This window comes from Rhodnius prolixus, unplaced genomic scaffold, assembly GCF_049639745.1.
Source record: "Rhodnius prolixus isolate KJV_2025 unplaced genomic scaffold, Rpr scaffold_5, whole genome shotgun sequence".
Lineage (NCBI taxonomy): Eukaryota > Metazoa > Arthropoda > Insecta > Hemiptera > Reduviidae > Rhodnius > Rhodnius prolixus.
In genome coordinates, this window is record NW_027411624.1 from 28307701 (window position 1) to 28329756 (window position 22056).

The 22056-nt window shown below is 34.0% G+C and overlaps 1 protein-coding gene across 3 annotated transcripts in view; it reads left to right on the forward strand.

The window, feature by feature from the left end:
* LOC141458643 (rho GTPase-activating protein 20-like) overlaps nt 1-22056 on the forward strand; it is a 626814-nt gene that overhangs the window by 201120 nt on the left and 403638 nt on the right. Inside the window, exon 1 of one of the 3 annotated variants that reach the window (XM_074136907.1) lies at nt 14227-14708. The exons of the other annotated variants lie outside the window; for them this stretch is intronic. Coding sequence (XP_073993008.1) covers nt 14430-14708 — 279 coding nt within the window. The 5' untranslated portion in view covers nt 14227-14429. Of the gene's footprint in view, nt 1-14226; nt 14709-22056 lie in introns of those variants that run through there. 3 annotated transcript variants of the gene reach the window in all.

Below are 22056 nucleotides of genomic sequence, written 5' to 3' on the forward strand. Positions count from 1 at the left end.
GTAGGATCAAGACAAGTTTGTCTTTTCTCTTGTTCAATCATATACTCACTTGATCCAAATTTTCTTTTAGAATAATAATAAATTCAAAATTTCGACAAGACAGGGCAGGATCCTCTACACACTATTTACGGCTGACCTACCAACTCACCCAAACACTATCACCCTTACCTATGCCGATGACACGGCAATCCTTTCTCCAAACATAGATCCTGTCGTGGCAACACGAACCCTGCAATCCCATCTTCACATCCTCGAACCCTGGCTTCGGCAATGGAGGATTAAGGTAAATGAACCCAAATCTAAACATGTAGTCTTCACCCTAAACAAAAAAACACTCCCTTCTCTTTACCTGAATAACATTCCTATCCCCCCTGCGAACCAAGTACGATACCTTGGCCTACATCTAGACAAACGACTAACGTGGAACCCTCATACTAGACTCAAACGAACTGACTGCAACTTCAGGTACAAAATGTTGAAACGACTACTTGACAAACGCTCTAAACTTACTTTACTGAACAAAAAGAGACTCTACACTGCCCCTGATAGCCCCAATATGGACATACGGAATTGAACTTTACGGTACTGCTAAACGATCCAACCTTAACCGTCTTCAAACCCTACAATCCAAAATCCTGAGAACCATCCTCAATGCTCCTTTCTATGTCTCCAACCATACTATCCATTCCGATTTAAACATACCATTTGTCTCTGACCTAGCCCAATCCCGCTACACAAAATTTCATTCCAAACTATCCTTCCATTTTAATCCCCTAATCCGTGACCTACCCTCAAGAACACTTCCTTCAAATCCTCATCGAAGACTAAAGCGGAGGTGGCCGCGCGATCATTTAAGTGCAGAACGGCGGCCTCCTAGGATGGCTGCTGTGTAAGATTGCCTTCTTGGCGAACTAGCGGCTCCCATCACTGGATGGTCGCCGTTCACATCGCTCATGCCAATTTGTATATATATTTATTTATATGTACATTATTCACACATCAATTTTGCTTGTTGTATATATGTACAGTTGCAGAAATAAAGAAAGAAAAAAAAAAAAAAACAGGGCAGGTGGCTAGAAAGTGAACTGAGAAAGTGAGAGAGTAATTTTTATTGCACAGACTGCAGTTGCTGCAGTTTCAAGTTTATATTAAAGTGCTTATAATTCGAATTACCTCTCACTTTACGTGTAATTATCCATCTAATAAAAAAATTTAAATAATCAAAATAACGACACACATATTAAGACGATGTATGAACTTGTAACAGATTTAGACAGACATGAACTCGCCCTATTGAATATATTGTGAAGCGGAAATCAATTAACAAGACTTTTAATTATTAATTAATTTTTATTAATTTCAGACGATTAATTGCAGACTTTCATACTTTCCCCAATTGCATTAATCCAAACACTTTTACTTTTTTTAAGGCTGAGTCTAATTCAAACTAACTGTTATTTTTTTATTTCCCAAAATTAACCTTTAGCATTAATAAATTAATTTAGGAATTCACTGTCGCTCTCAATATTTATACAAAACGATTTCTGAGCCCAAATGTAAACCAGGTTGAGCGTATTAATTACATACAATTTGGCCACTGTATTTATTGATTTTTTTAATTCTATAAAGTAATTTTCTTTGGCGCCAATTTACTTACTTTTTTATCGGTCTTCAACCTTATTTTCAGCCTTTATTACTTCCCTGTACTGTGCGAAACTTTCATTTTGATTTAGCGACTTTATTAAGCGTCATTAAGTTTTTTATTTAAAAAAACAAGCCTGCTCTCATTATAGGCTATTTAGACTTTGTATAAATTATTATAGTCAAAATTATATTTATAATAAAGTTTTATAACTTTCTAATTCATTTTAAAAAAACATCAAGTGCTTAAAAACTGGTTTTAGTTTTAAGTATTGCTTCGAACTTAGATTTCCTTTGAGGTATATTTTATCAGTTTTAACTCGGGAAATCACTGACCTTTACCATAAAACTTCTATTATAGTAATAAAATAACTATAAAATAGTTATTTATTTAACAAGTGTGGAAAGTAGTACTTTTCCTCACGCGAGGCAGGGTTTGCACGCACGAGCGAGCGAAGCAAGGCGAGTGCAAGTGCAAATTGCCGAGTGTGAGGAAAATACTTTACACTAGAGTTAAATATTATATTTTTTCTGCAACCATTTATTAACTAAAAAAATTAAAAATTTCATTTTTACAGTCTACAAAAAGTAATTTATTTATTATAAACATTTATTGTTATATTACAATTATTTACATTTCTTATTACATTTTCTGCTGTTTCTTTTATTGATGGAGGAGTGTTTTCTAAACAGGCATCACTAGAATCCATTTTAAATTTCTATAAGGTAACACTATAACCTTTTTAACTGTTATAATTAAAAATATCTAATTATTTATTAAAATATTATTTTTATTTCTATATTCCTTTCAATTTTTATTTTATTTTTTAAAATTCGTTTTTTAATTATTTAGTTACATTAAATAAGCTTATTAAAGTTTTACAGAAAATATTTATGTTAATAGCAAAACTTCTTATATCAAGGAAGCACAATAAAGTTTTTCCACACACTAGTGCGGAAAGTGACAGTAATGGGAATTTCCCCCCCTAGTGTGGGAAGTTGGGCATTACACAGCTGATTTTAATTGAGTAATGAGAACTTCCCTACATGGGTGCAGAAAAAAGTGATTACTTTTTCATATTCAAATGATTAACTGCGTAAGAAAAGTATTCCGATGGTATTTCATACGAGGGGCACTACTTATATTTTGAGTCTTGGCACACTGAGTGTTGTCAGGTGCTATCTGACGTTTCCACTTGAAAGTTTCGACATTTTTGACCATAACCTTCTTCAGAACGTTTTGTTATTTGAGCGCGATTTGTGTTGTTTACAGTCACTTGAAAATTGTGTCTCAGCGAAAAAATGGAATTAACTCGTGAAAATTTTCGTGCAATGATTTATTTAACGACTTTCGACTTGGATTATCAAGACAGGAGTGTATCGATCAACTTACTTCCACTTTTGGCGATAAAGCCCCATCCTTTGCCACTGTGAAATGCTGGTATAACGAATTCAATCGTGGTCGTCGTTCACTCATCAAAATTAAAGCTTTTTTGGCTATTATGGGATAATCGCATTTTAATGTTAATCCAAAATGAATTAATTGACTCTTCCGAATATTTGGAAATTAAACCTCGATTTAATTTAGTTTTTAACTCTACTCGGAATAGAAAAAAAAAATCGTTATAATATTTATTGTATTTCATTTCTAAAAATTTGGCGGCACACTTCAAAACTTTTGCGGCAAACGGAAAAGTGGCGCGTACACAATGATTGAGAATCACTGTTCTATATAAATATCTTTATTAGAGTATTTGTTCACCTTTATTTGGTGACTGATCCATTAATACAAGGGGGAAGAAAGCTTACGCACAATTTCAGTCATGATTCCTGAACAGTCCGAACAGACAACATGCCAAATCATTAAAGTGAACACCACCCACACTGTAGAACAAATTATAATTATTAATAAAGCCTAAACCCTGAAGGTGACCTAATCCTTAGGGCGAAATATTGCCATTAATACGAGGGTCGTTTGAAAAGTCCGTGCAAAAATAAAAACTACTTAATTTTTTGGGGTAAAACTTTTTTATTTTTCAACATAGCCTCCTTTTAGGCTTATACACTTCGTCCAACGCTGCTCTAGTTTGTTGATCCCTTCCGAATAATAGGATTTGTCCAAGTCTGAAAAATAGCCATTCGTTTCTGCAATCACCTCCTCGTTTGAATAAAATCTTTTTCCCGCCAGCCATTTCTTCATATTGGGGAACAAATAGTAGTCCGAGGGAGCCAAGTCTGAAGAATAGGGGGGATGTGAAACGAGTTGGAACCCTATTTCCATTAATTTTGCGACCACAACTGCTGAGGTGTGAGCTGGTGCGTTGTCGTGAAGGAAAAGGACTTTTTTGTGGGACAATCCTGGGCGTTTTTCTTGCAGCTCGGTTTTCAAACGGTCCAATAACGATGAATAATATGCACCTGTAATAGTTTTACCCTTTTCCAGATAGTCGATGAGGATTATTCCTTGCGAATCCCAAAAGACAGTCGCCATAATCTTTCCGGCCGAAGGAACGGTCTTCGCCTTTTTTTGGCGCAGATTCCCCCTTGGTAACCCATTGTTTAGATTGTTCTTTGGTCTCAGGAGTGTAGTGATGTATCCATGTTTCATCCACAGTGACGAAACGACGCTTAAAGTCCTGCGGATTCTTCTGGAACAGCTGCAAACCGTCCTTGCAACACTTCACACGATTTCGTTTTTGGTCAAGCGTGAGCAATCGCGGCACCCATCTTGCGGATAGCTTTGTCATGTCCGAATGTTGATGCAAAATATTATGTACCCGTTCATTCGAGATGCCCACAGCACTAGCAATCTCACGCACCTTCACTCTTCTGTCATCCATCACCATATCATGGATTTTATCAATGATTTCTGGAGTAGTAACCTCAACAGGGCGTCTAGAACGTTCAGCGTCACTTGTGCCCATATGGCCACTCCGAAAATTTTGAAACCACTTATAAACTGTTCTAATCGAAGGTGCAGAGTCACCATAATGTTTATCAAGCTTCTCTTTAGTCTCCTGAGGCGTTTTGCCTTTCATAAAGTAGTGTTTAATCAACACACGAAATTCTTTTTCGTCCATTTTTTGAAAATCACTCGACTTCCTCGATTCAAACGAATGCCAAACACAAAGAAATAGACCGATCTGGCTGAAACTTGGTGTGTGTTCTTCCAAGAGATGCTACTAACTAAACATAACCTCGATACGCGCCAGTAGTGCTATCTCTCTGACTTTGCACGGACTTTTCAAACGACCCTCGTACAAGTAAAAAAAGTTAAGCTTAAAATTAGCAATAATCTTTCTTCCCCTTAAACCAAAAAAACATTTACTCGCCAATTTTTTGCCGGCCAACAGCAAAACTCTCTTCTCTTCTTACAGATAACAGTAAATAAAAATAAGCAGGTTATTGCTTTACTTTAAGTAATAATTCTTTTGGTGAAAATGGTTGGACATTAATGGTTATTAGGTTCTCTCTGTTGGATACCTCGTAGAATGGAACCAATATTTATACTAACTGATATTCGCCACTCATGTACAGTTCTTTACGTGCAGTTAATTTGCACTATTGATTGGCTTCTAGTTTAACCGCCCTGTAACTCTGACAGAGTAATTCTAGACGATAAAGAGAAGTACTCTGGCCTACAATTCTACTATATCCATGATTCCTAAATATTAGCGCAGAGTTTTGCTTTTAACTTTTGATGATTATTTTAATCGTTTGTTTTATTCATTTGTTACAGGTAAGTGATGGTTACGGCTAAACAGAGTTGAGTGAGTAAAGAATTTGGGTTCAGTTAATACCAAGTAAGCTAAGCAGGTTTCTATGACTGTGACTAGCTTTAGTTTTGTTTTAAATTATTTTCTTGTATTTAAACTGAATTGTATTTCCAGTTTATGTGCACCAAATTACGTTACCTGCACTAATTATTGAATTTATTACTTTAATTATCAAAAAAATATGCAGCCACTTTAATGATTTCTCTCGGTAAATTGTGTCTTAAGACAAAAACTAAAAAATATATATTTATCCATATTTAGGTTTTAATTGTACAAAAAAACATTTATTAATTGAATAGACAATTCGTCCCTTTAAATTTCAAAATGATCAGTAAATGTGTACGCATTACCTTTACGGAATTCTCTGGTTATCCCCCAGTGGAACTAAGTCAGAGATTCTCAAACTTATTTCCTCTACCGCCCCCCATTTTGAGAATCAATTATTTTCTAGTGCCACCTAAAATTTTGTAACTTTACCACATCTTAAAAAAATCACAATTGCAATCATTACTTTAATTTAATTATAGCGTGCCTTATGAGTCTTATCCTGTTTCTGAGTTCGAACTTACATTTTGAGACTGTTCTAATGAGAGCAATAAAACGGCAACTTTAATTTTGAAAACTAATCTAATGTGAAGGGATGAATCTGATGATTTTTAAACAAGTTTGATTAATATCTGGCTCGAATATACTCCAAAAAACAGGTTCGGTAACATGCAAACGATTTCTCTTTCTAGTTACGACGAAGGTGATGCTGTCAAAAAATCGTTGACCACAATCCAGGGTACAATTGCGGGATTGGCTTTTGTAGCCCAAATTAACGTAAAAACAACTAAATAATCGATGTAGTGTTGTAGGCAGGTTTTGATTTTACTTTAAACTATTAGAAAAACACAAATTAGCCTTCTCCCCCCCTTAAACCGCTTCAACACCCCCCTAATTTTCTCTGGGCCATTTACCGCCTCTCTGTAGGCCTCCAGCGCCCCACAAGGAGGCCTTGTCGCCCACTTTGAGAAAGACTGTTCTAAATGGAATTACAATCCCATCAGCTGATATACGAAGGCCAACTGATAGAATGTTTGTATATTTGTTCCGTTGAGATTGTTGCATTCTCTGATAATTTTAAGTGTTAATTAATTGCAATTATCGCATTTTTCATTAAAAAATTTGAATCCATAATTCAACTCTATATAATCACTAAGTTGAGCTTTTACTGATTATTATTATTTATTTATTTCTTTATTTATTTTTGGCGCATTGACAACTATGGTCATTAGCGCCCAATTATTATTATTAGTATTATTATTATTTTTTTTATTGTATCATTATTATTATTATTATTTTTAATGATATAAGGCGCGTCAACATCTAAGGTTATTGGCGCCTTGAGCTTGTCTCAGTGCACTGCCGGCCTCCGGGCAGTGTTCTCTCGTTACAGACAACCCTTTCCATCACCGGTCAGTGAGCTGTAAGAAGCTTCTAGGAAGAGAAAAAAAATCTAAGGACCAACAGCTAGATTCGAACCCATGATCTCCGCGTGGGAATCCAATACGCTAACCGCATAGCTAATCCCTTTCCTATTTTTACTAATTTTTCATTTAAATGAAAGTTTGGTAGTTCGTTACGTGACAGGAATTTTAATGGAATCGTAATTAAGAGATCGTATAATTAACAATTTGATTAGGCATATTTCAGAGCTAATTTTACTAAAAGGAGCATTTGCAGATGTCTAGATCTTAGATAAAATACTGTCGTCTGTTCGCTTCCTTCTTTTATCCTTTAGAAATCAAGGACACTATCCTTTTTTTTGTCACTTTAGAATCTGGGTTAGTTCCTTTTAACTTTTTTTTTAAACTCTCTTAATTATCCTTTATCGTCTGTTGGTCTGTAGGTACATGTCTGAGTCCAGCAAGTTCTTCATTAAACTGTTTACTTTTATGGAGAATTAACTATAAAGTAGTGTAGAGTTGACCTTGTCTAATCTATAGAGAGAGTGGAGGCTAAGGCGGCTTCATTGGATTCGAGAGTTTCTGCTTTAAAGCTGCAAGGACCGTTTGAGCTCTAAGTGAGTCCTCTAATTTAGAAAACTGTTCATAAGGATAGAAAGGATAACGCCAATATTTCAGTCATGATTTTTATTATTATTATTATTTTGCCGAGCTTTCTCGACCTGGAGGCTTAGATCATTTTTAGGGCCTATTGTGAATATAATGTTTTTAAATTGTTATTATAAAGTTGGTGTATCTTCTGTTACTGTCAGCTTAAACTGCCTTTGAACTCAGGATATCCTCGTGGGAATCCTGTACTCTAATCTCTGAACTAATCCTTTCCCTTAGTTAAAATTTGTTTAAGTGCCTATTTTTTCAGGCGGGCTTTACGTTCAACTACCAATTTGGTGGCCGTGGACGGAGGCTACTAGCAAACGTACTTTACTGTAAATTTCTTCTTTTAACCATTAAATAAAATCCAAGGCCTAAGACTGGGGAATCGAACCCAGTACCACAATACATATTAGCTTTACAGGTCTCGCCTCTAACCGCTCGACTACTGTGGCACCTCCCTTTGTGAACTGTTTTTTTAGATTACGTTCAAGCAGTTAATAACTTTTTTTAAAAAAAAAACAATTGAATATAAATTTTGAGCATTTTTTGGGGATTGGTCGTGGTAGGCTTCCCTCCAAGGTTACATTTTAGTTTAATACATGTTTTTTTGAATTAGATTTTTACCTCTCCAACAGAAAGTCCGCCATCCACCTAAACTCTGCCTCCTTATACCCCTATCCAATCGCAGCAGGCGTTCCCCAAGGCTCCATCCTAGGTCATATCCTGTTCATCACTTACATAAATCCCCTCTCTAAACCTCCTCATGTCAACTTTGCCTTGTACGCTGATGACGAGGCCTCATACACGCCATCTTGGAGAATGGACACCATCACCAACAGACTTACTCTTGCTAAAGACAGACTAACCAAATTCTGCAATAAGTGGAGAATTAAAATTAACGAACGCAAGACTGACACTATACTCTTCACCAAACGCAGACCCTCCTTTAATCGACAAATTAGACACAATAATTCTCTGATCCCGTGGTTTGCCCACGTTAAGTACCTAGGCCTAACTTTGGACAATAAACTGACTTTCACTACGCACGTTCAGGACAAAGTAAACTCAGGCAAACTGGACTAGTAAGACTATTAGTTCCCTTTACTCTCACGTGACTCCAAAATGACTGTTACCAACAAACTCCTCCTTTACAAAGTAGTCATTAGGCCGAAGTTACTCTACGCCTGCTCCGCCTGGAGCCTGGACTTGTAGTAGTGAACATCAAGAAACTCCAGGACAACACAAGTACAAATTTCTGAGACTCGCAACAGACTCTCCACGACGCACTAGAATTGACTCACTCCACGAGGCTGCATCCACTAGCCCCGGTACACTCCTATATCCGAAATCGTCTGCTGAAACTCCCTTTCCTTACTCTAGAATGTCATCCTAAAAAACACTGCCTCCTACAGATCCTTCTATTCCCTACAGACACAGAAGACACTAAAACAGATACTCCTCTAACTCTCTACACTAGCTGCATTTTCCTCTCCTTTTTCCCCTGCATTCTTATCCTGCTCATCTTAACCTTTCTCGTTCCTCACTTGTTATGAAGGTTAAAATTGTATTGTGCATTGTACTTCATTATTTATTATTTATTTTTTTGTATGTATTTTGAAATAAATCTGTATGAGTTAGATTTTTGAAAATATTAGTTAAGAGGTAGTCGTGCGAGTTTTCAAACCAGATATTTTTGGTATTTAATTCAACCCCCGCCAAAAATATAATTGAAACCTTTTACTGAATCCTCGGCTTCCTTGATAGAATTGATTACTTCCGTCAGATATATACAGTTCTTTACCTGTTCTAAAAAATGTTAGTCGTGCGTAAAATCAATCCCAACAATCAGATCGCTTGTGTTTCCTACATTATTTGATTGAGTAGTTTTGATATTTGAAGTTTATTTATTTTTATTTTTGCAATAGATTAGCTGAAATCATTTTTTTCTTTTTTGTTTTCCTGAACTGCTGGCGTAGTTACGCTGCTAAGCCTGTAATTTCACAGTTACCTGAGTGGCTAACCTGTACCGCGGAAAGGGAGTAACGTTGTTCAACTGTGTAAAACACTACGTATTTAATGTTTTGCTATTAATCATTTTCCCTACTATAATTCTTTGCTTTCTTCTTGTCAAAATTGTAGTGCTTAATGTGGTAAAAAATAAAAGAGTCATGACTCTTTGCTACAGCTAGCTGTTTGTATATTTGTGCGTTTCCTGTACTGACAGGTAAATTTAAGATGTAATTGCTTTCTGTGGTAGGTGAAAGTAAAAAATAAAAGTCGACTAGCAAACTTTACTACAAAATTTCACGTATTAAGCGTTAGATAAAAAACCAAGGCCTAGACCAGAGAATCGAACTCGAGGCTTCTTTTAGCTTTGTGGGCCATGGCCTCGGTAAGTATTTTGTTCGGAGGGGCGTGGAGGGAGTCAGCTAAATGATAAGTGGTTGGTACATGTTTGGTCTCCGCATTAGAGATTGGGGAATTACGCACACAAATAGAAGCTCTCAACCCTTGTGCAATGCCGTTTTTTACCTCTTAGATAGAGATTCAGACCTCAGTACGAGCATGATCTCATTTTGCACAGAATTCAAAGCTCTTTTCTTCCTTGTAAAAGCTCTTGCGTCCCTTAGTTAACTAAAGCAATGCATACGTGAAGCGGTGCAAGATTTTGAATGAGCACAGAATGCTATGGTAATCTCAAGCCCCAGAGATTGCAGAAAAAGTCGCTTGCAGTGACTATTACGGTCGTTGTAAACTTTTGGTTGTTTTGTCCTGCGTTCGATGTGTATATACGTCATTGTCTGAATTTAATTCCGCACACTGTGGGTTTTTTTTAAAAACTAAATTCCACGCTTAACTGGTTAAAATCGCGTAAAGATGCGATTTAATGGTACTAAGATAGTTTTTAAGTGTAATGTTAACTAACCGATAAATATAATAGAAATAATACATAATAGAAATAACTATATATTTGAATAATACATACGTATAGTATAATGACTTCTATCTTGTGGCACTTACAGTCACTCCCATTAATATTGGCACACCTATTACAAAATGATTTAAAAGGAAAATGAAAACAACATACAAAAGTTTGGGATTTTTTTTTTTAAATTACATTAGCAACATCTGTGGAAATTATATATAAGTATAAATCGATGAAATTCCAAACTGTTAGGTAGCACTTTTTGAAAAAGTGTAAAATAAGGCTCTCAAAAATATTGGGACACCAGAAGTGCTAGAGTTTAAATGTTCAATATTTAAAATCTCCTACTATTTAATAATTGGTTGGTAATAATTTAATAATTGCTTTTTGACTTACAATAGCCCTCAAACGATCAGGCATAGGTGAAACAAGTTTTGGTTAATTCAGGTGGTGTTTTTTCCTATTCTTCCAGGAAACATCGTTTTAATTCATTTTTGTTAGATATTATTCGTTTTTCTTAAAGCACTGGCTAAATATTGCCATAAATGTTCAATGGGATTAAGATCTGGTGACTGTGGAGAGGTTTGGAATGCTTTTGGGCAATTGTATAACAGTCACTGACGTATCACCCAAGCCGTAGGTTTGGGGTCGTTATCTTGGTAGAATTTAGAAGACCCTAAAATACCAAATGTTTGGGCACTTTTTTCAAATTATATTTTAATATATTACTGTAAACCATTTTGTGCATCATTCCATCAATAAACACTAATTCTCCAAATCCTGATGCGGACATCCAGCCCCAAACCAGAACTGACCCACCTCCACCGGGAGGTGCAGCTTTAAAACCCTTTAAAGTTGGCTGTAAATTCTTCTTTTCGAGTTCAGCATTCGCTTTCCTCCAGACCATAACCTTTCCATCTGACTGGAAAACATTAAATTTTGATTCATCGCTAGAGTATATCATTCCAAAAGTCACTATTTACATTAAAATATTTTTCGGCAAATTTCACTCTCTTAGCACGATTTATCTTACTGACAAAAGGATTCTTCCAGGCTACTCTACCATGATAGTCGAGTTTTCTTAGCACTCTCCGAACTGTTTCTGCTCCTTTTTTGCTCTCTGAACATGTCAAAAATTTCACATAGAAGTTTTGGAGCACTAAGTCGGTGATCTTTTTTAATTCTTTTAATATATAACGCTGCTCTCTCTCAGAGAGCAGTTGAGGACGGCCTTTTTGTGGGGTTGAAACAATTCTTTTTTCTTTTTGGTAACGCTGAATGATGTTCCACGCAGTAGATGTTTTAGGTCCGATCAGTTTTTCCGTCTCTCTAACACTTTTTATTGTCTTTGTGCAAAGAAATTACAATTTTTCTTTGTTCAATCGTTGTATTTGTATTTTTGCGCGACATGTTACACCTGGCTTGATTTATATAAACTAATTTAATTATTAATTTCATATTGAATATATGCTTAAGGTATATATTTACAAATTGTATAGATATTCGGGCAAAACCTTGGACAAACTATAAATTATAATAGTGTCCCAATACTTATGAGAGGTAGAATTTGCTCTTATTATTATATATATTTTTTTTAATCTACCAAAACATTTTTATGTACTTATTTAAATAGTTTTTATTTAATTAATAGTAATTATAAAATGAAATGAATTTATAAAAATTTGAATAAATGGGTGCCACTTTTAATTTTCGTCAATTTTTAACTTCTGTATGTACTGTCCCAATATTAATGGGAGTCACTGTACCTAACCTCAGAAAGTGAGAGTAAATATAACTTGAACTCAAAAAGTGGTTCATACAATATTTACACGAACAATTTCAAGGTAACTTTCAATACCATAAAAATTTAAATAATAAATAAATAAAATAAAAAATATTTAATAATTATTATTACCATTAAAACATTCACTTAACTTTCTCTTTTGTAGGAATCCCGTTTAATTGACAAATCGTTTTTGGACCGGAAATAAATGTAACCACCTATATTATATAAAGATTACGGAAGTACACTCTACATATTAAAATATGGCACTTTGAAGTAATGCACTTTGCAAAACTTGTTGGAAGACAATATCTCTGGTGAAGGTTTAAAAATATTTAATTCCCATTTTTATGGTGATAACGCTGTATGGGCGTACCAAAAGGTTATTTGAAAAATTTATTAAAATTTAAAGTTATTAAATGAGGTTTTTAATAAAGAATTTAAATAGAGGCAATTTTAATAACATCTGCTTCTGGAAGTAATGCGTTTCGAGGCCATGTTAAGTGATATTAATTTTTCTGCTATATGCACATTTAGTGGACCTCTAGTTCCCGCAAAACGGTTTTTATTAATAAATGGTTCTGGTTTCTTGTGGGTGTTTCAAAGGTTTAAAATCCTTCTACACGAATTGGATTAAATGGATTTTTATTTTTCTGAATAACACGCAGCTTTTTTAGCACTTTTCGGATGTATATACGAGCTTTTTTCTATAACTTTTTCAATAAATTTTCATTTTAGGGTAATTTTTAAGGAAAGGAGTGTATGTTAGGCAACTTTTTTAGAAGTGATGCCTAATTTACGACTGACTGCCACCTATATTGAATGAGAATTAAATGTGTTGTTAATATTTGAAGTAAAGAACGTATTTTCAGGACATTTAATATCCGGGTATCCTAAACTGACAACTATGACTCGCATTAAAACATTCTGAAAAAGACCATAATTCCTGCTATATTCCCGAATTTGCAGAAAATCTGAAAGAAATGGTCGTTTGAATAATGATTCTCGACAGGACTTTTTCAAAAAAACTTAAGGATTCAAAATTAGCGAGGAATCTGTCACATAAAAACAACAACTCGTCTTTTTACCAACGTTTCGACATATATGTTGTCTTCTTCAGGTCAGTAATATAAAAATAAATAAATTAAATACAATAAATTCTTTATAATTATTGAAACTTACGTGGCTGTGCGGGTTGGTTGAGTTACAGAAAACTAAGAGCCAGAACTGGAGAAGCAAGTATAATATATACAGAGATAGCGGGACTTACACGGGAATTTTGGTAATGACAATGGGACAGATACAGTAGACTAATTACAATGTTCAGTTTTGACAAAAGAGGAGTAAATAAAATAGATATTGCTTATGAACTAAGTACACATGAACCAAATGATGATATTTGTCGAAACGTTGGCAAAAAGACGAGTTGTTGTTTTTATGTGACAGATTCCTCGCTAATTTTGAATCCTTAAGCTAATAATTTACGGTCGTGAAAACTATATATTCTTTTTCGAAATAGTTGAAGAAAAGCTACAAAAATATGTTTATTCTGTACTTTTCAGAGTAGCCATTCTGTTTCCAGTATATACTGAAATCACTTTTGAATTTCCATAACATAGGGCTGTTTAAGGGTATAAATAGGTTTAGGGTTGGTTATAAGAAGAGCTTTGTATAAGCCTAACAAAACTTTTAATCCAATTAGAGGAGACTAAAGTCACACAAGAAAAGGGTCGTTAATCTAATAAAGCTTCACCCCTTTTCTGAGTTATGTTAATGTGTAAGTGTAGATATACGAAGAAGAAAGCATTAGCTCTTTATATAAAAAACATAAAATGTAATAATAATAAAAAAAATAAAAAACATTATAATCGTTCTAATGAGGATGGTATCAGGAGTGTACGCTACGATAGGAGCTTGCATAGATAGAAGTAAGTGGGGAGGGCTGTGGTGTTTGAATGAACGCGGTGAGAAGGGGCAACTGATTCGCTTGTCGGTCTACACGTTCAACAGTCTATAGCCAAGTACTTCTTGGTAGATATTGGTACACCAGAACATAAGAGCTTTAGTTTTCTTGTTATTGTTTATCATAGTTTAGTTTATAATAATTACTTCCCGGATTTCTGCTATCCCAAAATAAGAAAGTGTTTTCCCACCATAATTCGTGTGATGTAGTGTTTTGCGTTGATTTTTTTTTTTTTAGTATGTTGGGTCATATAGTGCATAGATTGCAGACATTATCACCGGTATCATCGCCAAAACCAAAACGTCGACCAGCAAAATCACCAGCGGCTCGTCGTAGTTTAAAAGAAGAATTCAGGGAGATACAATCTGAGCCGGAAGATGTTGCTGTAGGTATGGTCGGTGTTGATAAGAAGCCCAGGAGTAAAAGGAAAATTGAAAAATTACGGGCGAGAAGATTGGAAGTTTCAGCTCCATTACAAGGATCGAAATCTATGGGCCGATTGGATGGATTGAAACAGGTACCCGTACTGGTTTCATACCGTTTTTATTTTATTTATATCGTAATTCCCTATCTGGTAATTTACTCGCTAATAACATCATGCATCATCAGGATCTTCGCAAAATACGCGTTAAGAAACATCAAGTTTTTTTCCCCACTAGCCAAAACCACATGTTTTTCTCCGAAAAACACGTGTGGATTCTTGTAAACCCTTGCCAGAGTCACTGACATCGAAAAATATGTGTCAAAACTTAACTATAGTTTTATTATTCTAGACCAATTTTGATAAATTATTCGTAAAAAGCATTTTTAAATATTTATTGACAACTTTATTATACACCTTTTGTGTAATTTCTATAAATAAATAATACTAGTATATTCGTATTCTATTCAACAATACTGCAGAGTAAAACATTGAAAAACTGGGCTGGTCTTATCCAAGAGCAGGTAATAAAACAGTGTACCGTTTTTACAAGAAATTTTGCCCATTTCTTATTGAAGTTTGTTTACCATGTTTTTTTTTTTTTTATCTATATAAACAGATCAGCAATAACTAACCAATATTTAAAACTAAAAACTTTAAAACGAAGGTTTCATTTCAAGGATTTAAAATTAATTTAGAGAAGTTTACTTTTAATAACACGTTCAAAAAATTAATTCTTCTTTTAAACGAGTAAATAACCTCAAGACTCTGTAGTTTATAAAATGTAACTAATAATATTTGTAGTAATTTCCATACCATAAATCTTAATAATTAAATAAGAGACAATTTCTAAAGAATTTTGTGTTTTGGTAAGTTCATTATTAAACATTCATGATTACGCCATTGTTTCGAACTATTTTTAGTTCATTTTCAGGGCTTAGATTTTTCATTTATACCTAAAATGTAAATAAATACCTTAAAAAAGTATGTACATAGTTGGTGTCAATTAAAAATCTAAGCCCTGGAGATAAATTAATATAATTTTTATATTAATACATTAATTTATAAATTAAATATAAAATTCGAAACGTTGCCGTAAAGATTTCTCATTTATAAGCTAACTAAAACTCAAGATTTCTTAGAAAAAAATATTTATTTAAAATTAAGCGATTATTTAGATCCAATAATAACTGTTCAAATATTTGATGTGTTTTGTTTTCGCTTTTATTTTCATTGCTGACTTTTATTTATCTCTTTCATTTAATTTTAAATGTTGATAGCAGAACGTTTCCAATAATTTAGGTATTGCTTGCCTTCCCCCCAATCATCGGTTCTAACAATATCTTTGCATGTTATTATAGTTGCGATATTGCGGTATTTCCTTTTTATAATTTTTATGAAGTTATCCGCTTTTATAGGATGATTATTCTATAAAAAAAAAACATGTTCAAAACGTTTACTGTACGCTTATCCTGAAGATTGTTTTAGATATTGTGGCGAACCATATTTCCTTATTTTGATGTTTTGTTTTACTGAAATAATACAGGAACTAGTTTTGTGTCTATTAAGGCATGTGAATTGTGAGAAACGGAAATGATTAAAATAATAGTTTGTACTATACAAAAAAAATTGAAAACAAAATTGTTTTAATTGTTTTGTAGAATTCTTAATTATTGTTATTTAATTCATATGTGTGGGATTACTCGTTTGTAATGTTCAGAGTTAATTACAAATTACTGGAAATGTTTTAATTCAGCTGGAATTATATAATTATATTGAAAAATTATTTATTTAATTCTAATTGTTTTTTTAAAGTCATCATTTTATTTATTACAAATTATTTGAAGAACACTAATGTTGTGTACTAATAACTAGCCAATCTAGAGGTTTCCCGCCAAAGGGGCGTAACCCTTCGCGGAGTATTTTTAACGCGCATGCGATTCTTGTTATTTATATTAAAACTTGTCTTCAGTACAGGGAGCTTCTTCATCCACTTCGGGCGCTTTTACTTGTCCTAGTTGATTTCTTATTCTATTTTCTTAATGGCTTCGAACCGGTTTGTTGAGACGGTTGCTGCCACTCGAGCTCTCCACTGTTGGGTGGTGGTAACGCCCGTCCACCAAGATCGACTTCACTCTTTTAGAAACACATCTGGTTTATTTAAGCGTTCTTAAACTTCTCTCTCTCTTTAGGCTGTCTCCCTCTTTCTCAAAGCTGTTTTTACTTCTTTTTTTTTATGTCAAGCTTAAAATTACCTATTTATTTTATGTTTTAGGCATCAGTAATTAATTATACTTATAATTTTTGGAGACTGTATTTTGTTTTACTTTAATATACTGCATAAAAATAAATGAATATGTTGGGGGAAAAACTTACACGACGTACCTCAATTCTTGAGATTTTGGTTAATACATTTTTTCAAAATTCTAATTTCTAAAACTCACTTTTTTGGTTACTAAACTAATATAAACCCAGGGTTGGGCGACATTTTTCGTCAACAGACATAATGAATTTTGATCCGTTAGAGATTGGCAAAAATTTAATTAATTAATTAAATTCCCATTCAATTGAAACAAAATTTAATTTTAATAATTATTAAATTAGTTAATTGAATTCAGTTCAATTTTAATTTAATTGGATTTTAATCTATTAAAATTTTTAATCATAAAAAAAATTAAGATTGAATAATCAGAATTTTAATTGGTTGAATTAAATTCCAAATTTAGTTTTAATCTATTAGGACGATTAAATTTTTTGTAATTTAATCAAAATAACCACAACTGCCAATCGTTGAACTAGGGATCGGGCTAATGAACCTTCATTTTGTCTAGCTGGTGCCACCTCACCACCACCAATATTATAAAATCTTTATAAATTTCTTAAACTCGACACCTTCATTCTACCAATACAAGCGCCATCAATTGTTGAAAGTGCTTGGAGACTTGAGACGAACTTTTGAAATATCTTCTCACTGACTATATTGTTCCATTTCTGTTGCTTCTCAAAGACCCTCCTCAAAAATGGTGAGGTTGTGCCACCATCTCAATGTATTGTGTAAAAGAGTGCTTGAGGATTATCGCAATTCTTTTTCTTTTTTTTTTTTTGGAATCAGTTCTGATGATGTTTCCACTGACGTCAGTGGAATTTGAGTGGAACTAGAGCAATTGGTTTGGTAGGGGCACCATGATCAATAGAATTTTTGTCATTGAAATCTGTAAAAACAAAATAGCCATAATAGATTGTTTAGTGGAGGATTGACAAGTAATACGAGTTTCCACCAGAGTGGAATAGCAAAGGTGAAAAATAAGAAGCTTAAAGTACTCACTTCACTAACATGGAGATGTGTAATAGATAGATTGACAAAATATAAGACTATTACATAAGTAGGTTACATGAAATGAGGTAAAAAATAAGTTAAATATGAGGGTAAGGTAGTCCTAAATAAAATCTAGTGAGTCATCAACATGGTTAAATATGTGTGAAAGATAGTCCTATATTAGTCTAGTGACTCTCCAATGAGTCTGAGTTGATCCTATAAGTCTAGAGAGTCTCCAACAAGGTTAAATATGAGTTTGAGGTGGAACTATTATAGGTCTATTGAACCTCCAACATTGTTATATGTGAATGAAAAAACTGCATTTATGTTTTCACAAATTCTCACTAGATTTCTCCACCAGATAGAGTATAAAGTAAGCGAACAGCCTATGTAATGGCGGCTTTCTTGTATACAGTATGTCCATTTCTGGTTTATCTATTTTACGATTAAAGAATAAAAATTCTGAAGTTTTTTTTGTTACTGTTAACGATAATTTTTTTCTTATGTAAATCGAAAGTTTATCAAATACCTATGGGAGAAATGTTGAAAAAAAAAATTTAAATTAGTTATTTCATTGAAATTATCAAGTTTAAAGTAATGGCCAATCCCAATGCAGACCACAGTGGCAGACTGTGGGCGGGTCATGCCCACCTCTAGTGTAACCACGCCCCTTCCAATGAAAACCAGTTATGGCTTGATCAAAGCTTATTAACAATGGAGCTTTAATACCTTTCACTTATTTTGCTTAATCTTTTATTATTTTCTCATATTTTAGAAATAATATTAATCTTACGTAAATATTGAGAAAAAATGCTAACAATTTATTTGAAATTAAAAATTATCAATTTTCAAGAAATTTTTTATTAAGTTAAGGTCGTTTTCGTGTAGTTTTAGCCAATATTCAACAGTTTCTCTTTACTTTCTCATGAAAAGAATCTCTTATGAACACTCACATGACTTTTTCTTACCATAATTTACGGATATAATTGAATTTACTAGTAACTTAGAGTTGCATAGTGAAAAGAAAAAATGAATAATAATGTTGATAGAATTGGACACTCTAAACCAAACTATTAATTGAGAAAAAATTACAAGCCAAACTGACATTTAAGCTTAAGTACGCCTTTAGATAGGCTTCAACTGAATCTTATCAACAAATTCATAGTAAATTGTAGAAAAAGCCTTTCTTTAAAACTGCACTTTCGGTGTATTGATTTTCTGTCTTCTTGGAGGTTTGATTAGAAATTTAATAATTAATACTTAGGACGATACTTAGGACTGTACATTGACAAGAGACTCACGTGGAACCCACATACTCGACTGAAACAACAAGACATGAACAGACGCTACAAGCTACTTACTAGACTACTTGACCGCAGATCTAAACTCGACTTGAATCACAAACTGACAATTTACAAGACTCTGTTAAGACTCATATGGACATACGGAGCAGAAGTGTAGGGGCTCAACCAAACCCTCTAACTCTCCAAACGCCTACAGACACTACAGTCTATAAAATCCTACGGAAAATCCTGAATACTCCATTCTACATTTCTAACCTTACCATCCCTTTTGTCACTGACCTAATAAAGTCTCGCTATCGCAAATTTCACACCCTCCTAGCTCTCTCCATCCTAATCCTCTCGTACAACAGTTCTCCTCTCCGCACCTTCCAGACAATCCTCCTCGTCGTTTGAAGCGGAAGTGGCCTAGAGATCTAATGTGATTAAATCATTGCGAAAGAGTTTCACCAGTGGGTGATTGCTCTAATCATGACTTTACAAGTGAACTGACAATTGTTGCAGTTGTAAATGTACTAATAAAGTGAAAAAAAAAAAATTAAATACTTAATTAAAATTAATAATTGAAACCTTATTTAAACCCTCGTAAAATGAGAGTATAAGATGGTCCTATGTAGGTCCAGTGAGGTCACCAACATGGTTAAATGTGAGTGTAAGGATGGACCTATCTAATAACGTTTAGATATCTTTACTAAATGAATTGTTTACTGAGAGACATCTTCCTAACATGATCAACATTTTATTTTTATGGCCACAGAGTTAGACGAGTCCAAAATTTGGAGAAGTTCGTCAACAATCCTAGACTCGATTCCAACGCAGAGATTATGGTTTCGCATCAGCAAGGTTTCGAATCCAGCTGATGGCACTTAGATTTTTTTCTACTTCTTCTTAAAAGCTTCTTACAGCTTACTGTCCGGTGTTAGATTGTTAATGTCTATAACGAGAGAATACTGTGAATGCAGCTCAAGAAAGACTTACCTGGGCTACTAAAGAGACCTGGCAAGCAAGGAAGAGGTTGCCAAAATCAACATCCTTCTTATGGAGATATTCTGCCCGGAAGTGGGAACTTTTTTAGATGAAAATTGTTAAGAAGGAAGGAACACTAAATATAAAAAACAGTTCGCCAGGAGCTTCCGACACGAAGATAAGACCATAGTATTCGTTTTTCTTTAAAATGGCCGGAACCAAGAATTAATTTATTATATATAAACCAATTTTCTATTGTATCTATTTCCACTGCTTGAACCAGATAACAATAACACGTAACTGTTGGGGAAAAAAATAAGAAAAACTAGGAAAAGAACACCATTTCTTATGACAGAATAATTCTGAGTAGCAGAATTATTATACAGAGTACGTATTATTTGTGAAGATTTGACATTTAGTGTTGGAAAATAGAGATTGTTACATGTATGGCATATAAGACATGAGGTCAGGTGGCATCATGACTTTTTATGTCAGTGTGTGTATTGTTTAGATCGTCTTTCTCTGTCCACACGATGACGATGATCTTTTAAGATCACGTACTGCTAGTCTGGAGAGGGGCTAGCAGGAGAGAGGTAACATCCTTTCACCCTCAGTACTAACTTAAGAGAGCGAAGACTCTCTTCTTTCTAGATTCTCAGCCAATATTCTTGGTCTCTTCGTGTTGGCTATTTGGTCATCATTGGTCTAGAAGTTCCATCACATTGCTTCTTCTTCAAACGCATCTTTTGAGTTCTTTGTTTTAATGTTCAAGTTTAAATTTTAGGCTTGAAAATAAAAAGATTAACTTGGAATCTTCATACACGACTTAAGACAGGGATGACCAGAATGTGACGCAAGCCGAGTTACAAGATAAATCCTAGTTCCCCAAGCTGATCTTGCTCTCAGTTCCAAAAAACTGTGGATCCGGAGTTATCTTCACCAAACGAGACTCTCTGGCAGATAATTGATCCGCTCATGATGCGCTCAACTTCTCATCCAGGAAATCTTTTTTGACTATTATAGATTGGTGCTCCATTAAAGTGGCTTATATAAATTAATTTCGCTGTTGAGATGAAGTTATTCTTCTTCCTCCTTAAGGGAAGCGGATTCTGTCCTTATCTCTGTTTACCAACCTTTAACTGTGAACATAAGACGATATAACAAGTGTTCAGAGTAATGTGCTGCATCTGAATTCATCTTTCTAAAAACAATTGGCGCATGGTATCCCTGGCTTAAGAGAACAAAACTCAACTAGATGCTTTTGACAACTGAAAAGACTACCAAACCACAGATCAAGACTCACTCTAGACAACAAAAAAAGACATATTTATATAACTGAATTAAAGCCTTTCTGGACCTATGACATCGAACTATGGAGTTCTCAACCAACCAAACACTCAAAAATCTCCAAAGACTCCAGTAATTTGTTGTCTCAAATTCTTAGCTCCTCTAGTTAGAGGTCACCAATACACAAACCATTCACACAGACTTTAAACATTCCTTGCGTCACATAAGTTGCCGGCAAACCTGTTACAAGCAATTCCATATATTCTGTTTACGATCTCCTGATACAAAACCATTTCTTCCAGAAGATTTTCTGGTATCTCTTCAGGACGCCTTAAAAAAGGCAGTGGTGACCTCATGATCCCCTATTCTGACTGCAAAGAGTCAGTAAACAGATTAAGATATTTTAAAAAAATTTTTGCTGACAGACAAATTGACAAGACTTCTATCAAATAAATAGGTTGACAAAATATAAATCTCTTTTGAAAATATGTTTAGATTCGCAGTGTTGGGAAATATTGCTGATTTATTAGTTTTTTTAATTTTATTTTTATTTTTATTAGTTCATTCATTTTTC